Raw genomic sequence first — 13,159 nt, 5'->3', positions numbered from 1 at the left:
TTCCTCAAATAAATGCCCTGGTGCCCCTGTGGCTTTATTCCTCAAATAAATGCCCCGGTGCCTTTATTCCTCAAATAAATGCCCCACCACATACATATACACATGTAATATTGTATTACTATGATTTTTGCATTATAACACATTTCTATTTGTATTAGAATGTATTGACTTCCATGATCTACAATTGACCAAGTATTTCTTTACTTTATTTTATCACTTCTCACTTCTTGATATTAATTGTGTTGTATTATTTCATATATAGGGAGAATTTATTTGATTATACATGCTACCATATTACACCCAAAAATTAAACACCTCCCTCAAATAAACGACCCTCTAAAACCCCTCCTGAACAATGGTGTTTATTCAATTAAATACAGCAAATAATGTTTAACATTCTAAATAGCATTCAATGTTGTATCATGTAAAGAATATATTTCCTCCAAGATTTTAATCAACAAGATATAATAATAATAATAATAATAATAATATGTTTATGTAATATAATTCATGTTTAAATCATATTTTAATCTGTTGTGCTATTTTCATCCTAAAATCTTTGAAAAACATACAATGGCACTACCGTATATCCTCGGGTATTATCCCACTACATGTCTGATCCCACTACATGTCTGATCCCACTACATGTCTGATCCCACCCCCTACTTTATGTCTGACTTCACAAACAGGCATATCTCCGGGTATAGTCCCAGTATTGAATTTTGGTTTGAATGTAGGCCTCTCTTTAGTCAGATGAAATGCTTACCAATATTTTTTTTTCCTAAATCAAGGTTTCCCCGGGTATAGTCCCACCTACCAAAGTCGGCCCATTTTGTGTTATAGGGAGAGGATATATGGTAAACAATTTATAATAGATGATGTGATGAAATAGAAATACCAACAAAAAATTGATATGTAAAATATTTTATAAATAGTTAGTGATCATTATGATGATTTTTGTTGACAGTGCAATAATATTATTTAAACGAAATTCTAAACAAAATGGTATATTTGATATTACAATTGTGATTTCTTTAAAAAAAAAAAATTATAAAGATTTATTATGATACAATTTTAAGGTAAAGGTTGGTGCAGTAATTATTTTATTCTGTAAATTTTTATGAAATTTTATTAATTTTATTTTAATCTGTCTATATTATAAAAATAGTTTGACAAAAAAAGCGTGATGTGCCCAAATATGGTAGTGATATGACATCATCATGTCCATATATGGGCAAATCACATTTTTTGTCACATAAAGTTTGATAGTGTAGACAGAGATTAACTTGGCTTGTTTATATACATGCATGCATGCACCCAAAAGGTATTTGGTGCTAAACCTTCTGAATCTTGTATTTAAATATTTACATAGCAAAATACTTTTGCTGCTAGTAGATTCTATTATTTTTATTCTAAAATAACACCAAATAAATATTTAAAAAAATAATAACCAAATGTTGTATTCTGAACTAACAAAAAGAGTTTAAAGAATTATTTATTTTGTTAACCTAATAGTCTTATTATTATAAATATTATTTATTATTTTGTATTCAGTTTATGGAATTTCAATTAGAGTTTAATATTGGGATAAGTCTTGGATTTGCTAATATTGATAAGATGAACAAATGTGCCCAAAAGTGTTGTTAGGCCAATTGTTAATTTAGTTACGCAGTTTACATATATAAATGTATAATCTTACTGACGTAATGTTTGGATATTCTCCTTATTTTTTTTAGTAAAGAAGTAAAAACTATATATTTTTTTTATGATTTGTTTAGTTTGTTCAAATCAACATAGTTTCTGTTGAATCTATTTTCTGTAACTAAGATTTTATTACATATGTGTACATATTCTTTCTTTCGATGGATTATTCCAATAATAAATGTGTGTTTAACTTGTTTTACATTTTTTTGTAGCTAGTTGCTTTTTAATAGACCAATAGACAAGGCATTAGTTGTTGAATTAGGTGTTAAAAAAGTTTGTTAGTAGTTCGTCGTTGGTGGCAGTGTTTGATTTCATCAGAAATTCAATTCATTCATCATCAATGTGCGTATTCGAAGAATTTTCTAGTAAAGTTATTAAAAAGTAAAATGCCCCGTGGAGGAAGAAGCCGTGGCAGATCTGCCTCGCCAATAAGGTCTTTAATGCTTTATTTAGGGCTACTCTATATGCAATTATGTGTTCGAATTTTAGTCCGTAGGAATGGTAGTTTGTAGGCAAAAAAGTCAAGTAGCCTAGGCCTAGGCCTAGTCGGTGTACTTCCAGGCCATATGTGACCGTACATAATCATATCATATAGCGCCTATATGATGGCCTGGTTTCTAACTAGGCCTAGGAAAAAATCAAGAACCAATCAATACAGAATGGTTTCTTTTTCTCTGCCTTCTTTCATTTTGTAATGTCAGTATATTTAACCTGGCTTTGCTTGTTTAAATTCCAAGCATGTCCGCTACGTACCATTATGCAAATTATACCTTTGCATACCCGGTTGCATACCTAATGAATTATTCTCCGTTTTATACACGGGGAGTGCAACGCTTACGCTACCTATGTATTAGTAATACGGCAGCACTAAACAGAATTGTTTTATGTTTAATTATTGTTATATTATATTTAGTTTTTTATTTTATTATATTATTGTTAACTTTTACCTAATGTTTAAATTATCTATGATACCTATAATTAATGTGCCAATCCAACTCTACAACTGATGTGAAATTTAACCCTTTTGTGGCATACGAGAACATGAATATTAATGAAAATGTTGATCCACACTCTCAATTTTATGCTAGTTTAAATGAATCTAATTATTTTGATCCAGAAACATTCTCAGAGAATTTCTCTAAGCATAACAATGATAAAAATATTTTGTCTACTATCCATTTTAATACACGTAGTCTCTTGGGCAAGATGGATTCTTTAAAACGTTTTCTTCTTACACTTGAATTTGACTTTGATGTTATTGCTATTACTGAATCTTGGCTACAGTATGACAATAATCCCCTAACAGATATGCCGGGTTATAATATTTTTTCTAGAAATAGGAAATCTAAGGCGGGTGGTGGCGTAGCCCTGTACGTACGAAACAATGTATCAGTTACTGTCCGTAATGATTTAACAACAGATGAATCAATATGTGAATCGATATTTATTGAAATAGAACAGATACATGGGAAAAATATCATCGTGGGAACAATCTATCGTGCTCCGTCTTTGAATATCAATGCATTCAATGATATCCTAGATAACCTACTTCATACTCTTTCAACTGAAAATAAGCTGGTATATCTGTTGGGTGATTTCAATATAGATATTTTGCAATATACTTATGAAACCACAACTAACAATTTTGTAAACACTCTTTTTAGCAACTTTTATTTACCGCTAATACTTAGACCTACTAGGATAACATCAAATAGTGCTACTCTTATTGATAACATATTAACCAACCAGCCTGATTTACACCTCGCTAGTGGTCAGCTCTATTGCGATATTTCCGATCACCTACCTGTTTTTTCTATATCTACCTTAACATAAAAAAATACTCAAGCAGTCAGTAGACCTCCAAATAAACCTTTTAGGAAAATTAATGAAAATAACATCGAACAATTTAAACGAGAGCTTAGCGTAATAACATGGAACGATGTGAACTTATTGCAAGAACCTAATCAAGCTTATAATACTTTTGAAACTAAATTAAAACTTTTATATAATAAACATTTTCCAATGACTACGCAAAGTAAAAAAAACACAAAATTGAAACCTTGGATGTCAAATGGTCTGTTGCAATCTACTAAATATAAACACAAGTTATATGCTAAATACCTAAATAATCCTACCAATCATAATAAAATAAAATACACTAAATTCCGTAATACCTTAAATTCACTTATTAAACGTGTTAAAACCGAATACTATCAAAACAGATTTACTCAATGTCAACATGATATTAAAGGTACTTGGCGCGTAATTAACTCCTTGATTAAAAGGTCTCCGAATTTGAATACGAAAGTTGTTCTAACAGGCAATAATGGTGAATCCATTGAAGACCCGTCTCAAATCGCAAATGAATTCAATAAGTTTTTTGTCGAAATTGGACCAACTCTTTCAAAAAAATTGCCAACCGATCAATCTGATTTTAAAACGTATTTGCCCTTACCTACTTTAAACTCTTTATTTATGTGTCCAGTGTCTGATACAGAAATTATAGATATTGTCAAGTGTTTTAAAACTAATAAAGCGCAAGGACTTGATGAATTCAGTCCAAAAGTTATTAAACAATCAATTTCCCTTTTGGTTAAACCTCTATGTCACATATTTAATCTGTCTTTAACAAAAGGAGTTTTTCCAAATAAATTGAAATTGGCAAGAGTTACTCCCATCTTTAAAGCAGGAAAAAAGGACACTTTATCTAATTACCGACCGATCTCAGTCCTTTCGCTATTTTCTAAAATATTAGAAAGAATTATCTATAATAGAACCTATGCCTTTATGGAAAAAAATAATATTCTATTCAATAAGCAATTTGGATTTCGCAAACATTTTGATACCGCAATGGCCTTAATTGATTTGTCCAATGAAATAATAGATGCATTTGAAAATGATGAGTTTGCAATTGGTGTTTTTGTCGATCTATCGAAAGCATTCGATACCATTAACCATCCCATTCTTCTTTCAAAACTGTATCACTATGGTATTCGCGGTGTTCCTCTCAATTTATTTAAGAGCTATTTATCCAACCGCTACCAATGTACCAAGTTTTGTGATTCCCAATCTGACTATTTGCCTATTACCTGTGGAGTACCACAAGGTTCATTACTAGGTCCTCTTCTGTTTCTTTTATATGTGAATGATATTTACAATTCGTCAGTATCTTTATCTTACTTTTTATATGCAGATGACACAACACTAATCTGTAAAAATCGACACTTAGAGTCGTTATTTAACACTGTAAATACAAGTTTAATTAATGTATCCGAATGGTTTCTGGCAAACAGCCTTTCTGTAAATCTAAAAAAGTGCAGCTATGTTTTGTTTAGAAGTAGTACGATGCCGATTAAATTAGGTCCATTGCAAATTAAACTAAATGGTTCTGTTCTCCCCATGGTCAATCATGCAAAATTTCTGGGTGTATCCATTGATAGTCGTCTGACATGGAAACCCCATGTTATTGAGACAGAAAACAAAATCTCAAAAAATATTGGTATAATTTGTAGACTGGCATCTTTTCTTCCACATCATATTCTCCGAACACTCTACTGCTCCCTTGTTTTGCCATATCTTTTATATTGCAATATCGTTTGGTGTAACACATTCCCATCTAATTTAAATAAACTTCAAATACTACAAAAGAAAATCATTTGAATAATTTCGAATGTTTCACCTAGAACTAGTACAGATCCTTTATTTCGTTCTCTCAAATTATTAAAATTAACAGATATTAATATTTTCCAACAATGTTTATTTATTTACAAAAGCCAAAATGCTCTTCTTCCATCTCATTTACGCGATATGTTTTCTCCCAATTATGAATTTCACGGCTATTCCACAAGAATCCTCAATAACCTTCATATTCCTAAACACAAAAAGACTTCTTTTCAACATAATATTAGATTTACTGGACCCAAGATATGGAACTCACTTCCTAACAAAATTACAACTTCTGCAAACAAACATAGCTTCGTCTTTAACACTAAACAATATCTAATACAAAAGTAAATTAATTAACTAGTTATATTCTAGGTATCAGTTTTTTATTGTTTTCATATTCCGTTATGGTAATTACTTTATTCCTATATACCATTTACTATTATTTACTAATTTGATTTTAGTTACTTTTTGTTTTGTTCAGGCACTTTCAACACAAGCTTTTGCTTTTTAGAAATTGTGCCTCCTTCATAATATTGTTTTATTCATGTTAAAGATGAGAAAAAAAAAATTGTATTGTTTTAACTATCTTTCTTCTCGTCATGAATTTTGTATTATATTATTTATTTTGTATATTATGAAGGAAATAAATGTTACTATGAAATGAAATGAAATGAAATGAAATAAACAATTAATTTTATAACTAAAATTAATTATTGAATTTCAATTATGAAAATAGGAGTACCAATACCATAATTTAATAAATTATATATAGCCTAAATTGTTTGTAGGCCTACCTAGCTATCTAGGCAAATCGATATGCCAAATCTTTTATTCCCTCCGGTATCATCCAGTACAACAGAAAGTCAAGAAGATAATTTTATCTTGTATTTTTTGATGTTTTTATATGAATGGTTTTATGCTATATTTGTTTATATTGAGCAATGAATTTCCTTTTTGAGGATCAATAAAAGTTGTTCCATATTTTACAAAAACAATGAGCCTAGGGCCTAGAAAGACAAGAAGGATAAACAGACTCCATAAATTTTATTTAAAAAAAAGTATTTTCTGATTTAATATACATTTTTATATTGATCGTTTAAATAAACTGTTGCATTTATATAATAATTCATAGGCTTTCAGCTCCACCAAGGACTGTTGCCAGTCCACCAGCACGTCAGCAAAGATCACCTGTACCAGTCCAGCAGCAACCATCAATGGTAGGAGCACCTGCCCAGTCCCGTGGACCTGGACTTCTTGGTCAGATGGCTGCTACGGCTGGTGGTGTAGCAATAGGATCTGCAGTTGTGAGTAAATTTGAGAGCAGTAAACATTTTCATTAGGTTTGGTGCACTGATCACTTTATCCTGTTTTGTCAACTTTTTTTATAACTATTACAATTCTTTTTCAGGGTCATGCTGTTGGTCATGCCATGGTTGGAGGGAGTGGAGGACAGTCTCAACCTGATGTGACCTACCAAGAACAACAACCACCTCAATATCAACAGCAGCCAATGCAACAACAGAACCAGCAACCATGTAGCTATGAACTCCAACAGTTTCTACACTGTGCAGAGACCCAACATGACCTAGCGTTATGCGACGGATTTAATGAGGCTCTACGACAATGCAAATTTTCTTTTGGTAAGAACATTTGATCAGGTATAACTCCTTGAGCTTACAATTTCTGACAACCTAGGGCCTAGGAACAATTGCATTCTTTTCACACAGTTGTTCGGACGACGAACAACTTAATATTTTATGTTACTTTACGACTGGCAAAGTGTAACTGTGTCTAACAAGCACAGTTTTATCATTTTCTTGTGTTAATTTTTAAAATACATCAGAAGTGTATGCAATCCACATTATTGGCGTTTAAATTCCTTTATGCTGGATAGTCTCCTGACCTGGGCTGATTTCGTAATTTTTCAGATAAGATCCTTCCATATTTAATTATATTAATAATAAATATTTTCTTTTTTTATTTATTAGGTAAATAACCAGTTTTACCAGTGATTTCATAGAAGGAGTGTCTGAAAGACTGTAATAGACCATCTCAGGAAAATTTGGAGATTTATGAAGTGTAAAACCACTTTAAAATGTGTGTTTATATTACATGTAGTAATCAATAATAATAGAATTGTGAAGTGTTGGAATAAGTTAAAATCATAACCTTTGACATCTGCAGTGGTTTCAATTTATTTTAAATGGATTTTATTATTTATAAAATAGTATTTTATCTACACAATTGGTGTAATTAGACATTTAACATTAATACAATAATCAAAATAAAGACATATTTCTTAAAGAATTTTACCAAATAATTGTGTTAGATAAACCTGATTGTGCTGAGTGCTACAAATGTATAATAAAAAATGGTCATAATAAATAAATGTTTTTGTTCATCATCATTCACATATGTTTGGTTTTCGAAATTAGCAAAGTCAGAAACAGTCCTGCTTTCCCTCCCTCTAGGCAACGCCAAGTCAGCTAAAACATGTATCCGCATGTGCACTGTAAATTGCACTCTCACTCATTCTGCGTCTTGCTCTACTTCCATTTCCTCCGTTTGTTCTCCTATTAAATGAGTGCTTATCAATTGTAGGAGTTCTTCTATCTGATCTTCACTTAATCTCTCTTCACTTTCTTCAATCATCTGTGAAATGAAACGTAAGAGTGGGTGGGCGATTAAAAGGTGGTAGCGCATCAGGGTGGTGTTAATGTATTGGGTAAGGTGGTTGCATTGGTGGTGGTGTGTCGGAGCGTATCCGGATATTCACCCCCTGGACATTTACCACCCGGAAAACTACCACCTGGACCACTACCCCCTTAGGACAACTACCCCTTTAGGACAACTACCCCCCGGACAACTACCCCTTTAGGACAAATACCCCCCGGACAACAACCCCCTTAGGACAACAACCCCCTTAGGACAACAACCCCCTAGGAACAATTACCCCCTAGGAACAATTACCCCCTAGGAACAATTACCCCCTAGGAACAATTACCCCCTAGGAACAATTACCCCCGGACAATTACCCCCCGGACAACTACCTCTGACACAATACTCCCCGTATGACAACTACTTCCTGGAAAATACTCCGAGGGCAACTAATCTTGTAGGACAACTAACCCCTGGACAACTACCACCCAGAAAACTATCCCTTTAGAACAACTACACCCCGTACGGACAACTACCACCCAGACCATTCAACTCTGCAACAGCGTATAATAGGAATTAATAACTATATTTTAATTCGTTACTTTGACGAATTACTATTCATTATTGTAAACAAAAGTAAAAGATTGAACATAAATATAGCCTGGTATAAACTGAAGATTGTCACACATGATCATAGGATAGTCGAACGTATTATATAGTACTCCCTGTATTTACTGTAAAAACTGGGTTCGCTAATAATAATAATAATTTTTGCGTCAGGACAATGCTTCGATAACCACTGGTCTTAAAAGAATTAATTTTTGTCTCAAATTTGTCATTTTGTATTTTTGTACACTTGAAGAATAATATCACTTTTGATATTTGACCTCAATGTTCACTCACCGAATAAACGGCGATCTTTAAATAAATTCCCCTCAAATAAACGGTGACCATGTAACTCCCATGACACATCTTATGGAATAATCGGCGTCTATTTTCATTAGATTATACCCCCTCCCATTGAATAAACAACTTTCTTCCAATAAATGTCCACCTAAAAACCACCTAAACAATAAACAGCCCAGGCCGTTTTTTTCAATAAATACGGTACTTTAAATCTAGCACATCTAGGGTCTAGCGTGCTGTTAAACAGAATAATCGGTTAAAAACGGGTGTTTCGAAACTAGAGACCCGAGACCAGAGACCAGAGACCCGAGACCCAATACGAAAAGGGAGACCTAAATATACGAAAAGGGAGACCCCACTATACGAAAAGGGAGACTCCACTATACGAAAAGGGAGACCTAAATATACGAAAAGGGAGACCAAATATACGAAAAAGGAGACCCAAATATACGAAATGGGAGACCCAAATATACGAAAAGGGAGACCCACTATAAGAAAAGGGAGACCACACTATACGAAAAGGGAGACCCTAATATACGAAAAGGGAGACCCAAATATAGGTCTCCCTTTTCGTATTGGGTCTCGTGTCAGGTCTCGGGTCTCTAGTTTCGAAACACCCGTTAAAAACCGGGGGGTAGTTGACCGGGGGGTAGTTGGCCGGGGGGTAGTTGACCGGGGGATAGTTGACCGGGGGGGTAGTTGACCGGGGGGTAGTTGTCCTAAGGGGGTAGTTGTCCTAAGGGGGTGGTTGTCTGGGGGGTAGTTGTCCGGGGGGTTGTTGTCCTAAGGGGGTAGTTGTCCTAAGGGGGTAGTTGTCCGGGGGGTAGTTGTCCGGGGGGTAGTTATCCTAAGGGGGTAGTTGTCCGGGTGGTAAACATCCGGGGGGTAACTGTCTAGGGGGTAGATGTCCTAGAACCGTGTCGGAGGGTAGTGGTAGGGCATCAGGAGTGGGTTCATGGGGTGGCAGGAGGATGTAGAGATTTTGTAACAAAAGGCAGGCTTACCAATTGTATTTCGACAGCTGACGTTGGCCTTTGATTCAGTAACTGCAATTTTTCTGCTCTAAAATAGTAAGAAATGTTTAAAATATTGCCTCTGATTTATATCTTCTAAAGCTATGTCTACGCTGGAGTGGAGTTGTGGCTTGGTGGTTATGATGCTTGGCTACCACTCCAAGGGTCCAGGGTTCAAATCCCATCACATGTCAGGATTTTTTCTAAGGACCAAATTACTTCACTCCCAAAGACTTGTAATAAGACTTTGTTTATGTAGAGCATCTTGTGTAGATGTTTGTCTTGTGAACCTCTGAGGGTCCCTAATGATCAGCAATAGCTGGATGGATCACCCTCATTTAAATACGGTGTTAACAATAACAACTAGATTTAATTCGTCACTATGACGAATTATAGGTTATATGCATTGATTTAAATAAAGATAATTGATTTTTAAAAGATATATTGATTGATTGATTTTCTCAGAATCTTTAATTATTTATAATATATGATAGGACCTTGCTAACGCGAACACCATAGCCGGTATCACAATCCGATCAAAGATCCATATGCGTATAATGTCATAAACCACATTTGTTGTTACATAATAATAAAGACATCAGTTAATTTTTATCTAGATTTCATTATAAATCATGTGTATAATCTATACACTAAGAAATAAATTTGAACAAACAATACGGATAATAAAAAAAAAATCTTATTTCGTTTCCCAAGGTGAGACTCGATCTCGGTACCTTGAATGCCATAGACACGAGCACAGACCACCGAGCCGTACACAACTGACTAAAAGTTGTAGAAAAATTCCTCCGTGTATTTACTATGCAGTAACCACTTTGATGCAAATAGATTATTACATACCGAAATGAATTATAATTTTTTACTATGATGACATCTTTAAAATGTATACAAATGATGCACTGTCAAACTACATACTTTTAACTTTAATATATGAATTTTTGAAGGAAGAAAGTTAATGTTAAGTTTGTTATTTTGGCCTAAGAAAATGTCATAATTTGTTTGATTGTCGAAATTATTTTTTTTAAATTTAATATGCAATTAATGATGACTTAATCAACTTTTTTTCTCTTTATTTGATAATAAATCATACATATGATACATACACTTCAAGAAAATGAAATAAAAAATAGGTGTTCCCCTGCATTCTGACGATATATATTAATTTTAAAATTTAGCATATTTTCACCATTTTGTTAACTTATACGTGCGTAGCCAGTCACTTTTGACGTGCTCGTATAACGCAATTTCGAGTTGAAACCTGAATCAAATATGATGATATTATTAAAGAAAGATTGTAAAACAGAAATCGGGCAAAAAGAGTGCGCATTAACGTTTAACGCGCAGTGCGCGTGCAAAAATCTGCGCACTCATGGAATTTTTTTAAACGCTTAAAATTGCCTGAAACGTACTCTAATTTCATCGAAAATAAATTTTGACAATTTTGAACATTTTAAGCGCACGTACGCAAGCGTTATATGCGCTACGCACGTAATTTTATTACCATATGATGAAATATGACCTGAAATTTATGAGTACCAAATTTTGTTTAATTGTGATTCATGCTTGTGAAGATATGATTACAAACGTGATTTCGTAAAATCGCGCGTAGACCGCGTAATTTTTGATTACGCATCGTGAAAATATAACCACATCGATTCCTGGCCATGAGGAATATACTCTGAAAACATGACTTAGCTAGATTAAACTGATGCCAAGATAATGCACGGACAAAATAGTGCTAAGGAAAGAATAAATAAATAAATAAATAAATAAATAAAGATTTTGACAGAATCAAGAGGTTATATGCATATCTTGCATATAACCTAATAACATGTGCCCATTTAATTTATATCACTATATTTGGGTACATCACACTTTTTTTGTCAAACCAGTTTGATAATGTATGGGTATGTTTCATTTACAATGTTGCTTTTACATAAGTATTTATTTTTTAAAAATAATATACTGCAATCAATTAGCTTACTTTGTTAACTTATATGGTCCCACAGCCAGTAAAAAGTTTTTGATAATTTCAGGAGTTTGATCATTACAAGGCGTTTTCTCTAAATACTTGATGGTCTACAAAAAATAAATAAAAAATCGTTCATTTGACAGCCAGCCACAAAATAAGTCTTTATTAAAACAAATATTTTAAATGGGTCAGAATTATACCTCGTATGATACTGTTGCCAGGTTCTGGTGCATTTTGTTGCCCTTTCTTTTACCATCACCTTGCGACTGAAGCTCTTTTAAAAGAGTTAAGACCTGTGAAGCAGTTATCAATAATAATATAAATGTGTTGATGAATATCAATAATTTAATAACACAATTTAAAATATTTAGGTAAATTAAATGTATTATACCTACCTCATAATTGCTAAGCATTGCAGAATTTTCATCAACTCTAAAAATGAATAAAAGTTTTTCTCGGTTATAAAGTGATTGTTGAAGCAGTGATACTGAACGATATTTTTATTTTACACATTTGTTTAAAAAATGTGTTATTTCTTGGGGATTAATTATCTTATATTTAATTGGGCAGTGTATTATAATTTAAAAATTATTAAAATAGAAAAAAAGATTTAAAAATAAAATAGATTAAAAGCAATTTATAAATCAAGCAAACATTTCAAATTGCGCTAATTCTACCTAGGCTAGCTGCTGCTGGCTAGAAATCTACTCTATACTAGGCCTAGGCTGGCTAAGACTACAGAGTAGCACCCGGCCCGTACGTTTTAGAAGCTAGGTTAGGTTTAGTTAGGAAATACTACTAGCCACCTAGGCGTAGGCCGGCCTAACTAAGGTAGGCAGGCTAGCTAGGCTTAGCCTGCCACTACCTGGACCGACATCGGTACTATATATAAAGAGGGCCCTAGTAGTAAAACTATGACTAGTATAGTAGACCTTTCTTTATTTTTACACAAACTTACATCTCCATGTCGGTGTTTTAGATTGATCAGCGTCAGTTTATTGTTTATGTTTTTGTGCGGTGGTGTATGGCATTGTGTTGTCATTTCCTAACTAAGAATGGAAGGCACCAACATTTTCTAGGGAAACCAAAATATGAATTATTTTATTATTATATACATGTCAATAAATACCAAAATAGTGTTTGATGTAAATATATAAAATACCATATTTTAATACACACAAGTATAGTTGTATTAGTACCTAATAAATTGGGAATACATTTA

General features: G+C 33.2%; 2 protein-coding genes across 2 annotated transcripts; one reads left to right on the top strand and one right to left on the bottom strand.

The window, feature by feature from the left end:
• Positions 1 to 2,022: 2,022 nt before the first annotated feature.
• Positions 2,023 to 7,781, top strand: LOC140044634 (coiled-coil-helix-coiled-coil-helix domain-containing protein 2-like). Its single transcript, XM_072089230.1, has 4 exons — positions 2,023 to 2,137; positions 6,503 to 6,674; positions 6,779 to 7,010; positions 7,359 to 7,781. The coding sequence occupies exons 1-4, from the start codon at positions 2,091 to 2,093 to the stop codon at positions 7,364 to 7,366; spliced, it is 459 nt and encodes a 152-aa protein (XP_071945331.1). The 5' UTR covers positions 2,023 to 2,090; the 3' UTR covers positions 7,367 to 7,781.
• Positions 7,717 to 12,981, bottom strand: LOC140044635 (DNA-directed RNA polymerase III subunit RPC9-like). The gene is made up of 6 exons (XM_072089231.1): positions 12,896 to 12,981; positions 12,333 to 12,369; positions 12,138 to 12,230; positions 11,950 to 12,044; positions 9,939 to 9,996; positions 7,717 to 8,022 (listed from the first exon to the last, which is right to left on the bottom strand). Exons 1-6 carry the CDS (start codon positions 12,901 to 12,903, stop codon positions 7,900 to 7,902), a joined length of 414 nt encoding a protein of 137 aa, XP_071945332.1. The 5' UTR covers positions 12,904 to 12,981; the 3' UTR covers positions 7,717 to 7,899.
• Positions 12,982 to 13,159: the final 178 nt, after the last annotated feature.

The sequence above is a fragment of the Antedon mediterranea genome, chromosome 3 (genome assembly GCF_964355755.1).
Source record: "Antedon mediterranea chromosome 3, ecAntMedi1.1, whole genome shotgun sequence".
In the NCBI taxonomy this organism is placed as follows: Eukaryota; Metazoa; Echinodermata; class Crinoidea; order Comatulida; family Antedonidae; genus Antedon; species Antedon mediterranea.
The sequence above is the reverse complement of the archived record's forward strand: the minus strand, read 5'-3'. Positions and strand labels throughout refer to the sequence as shown.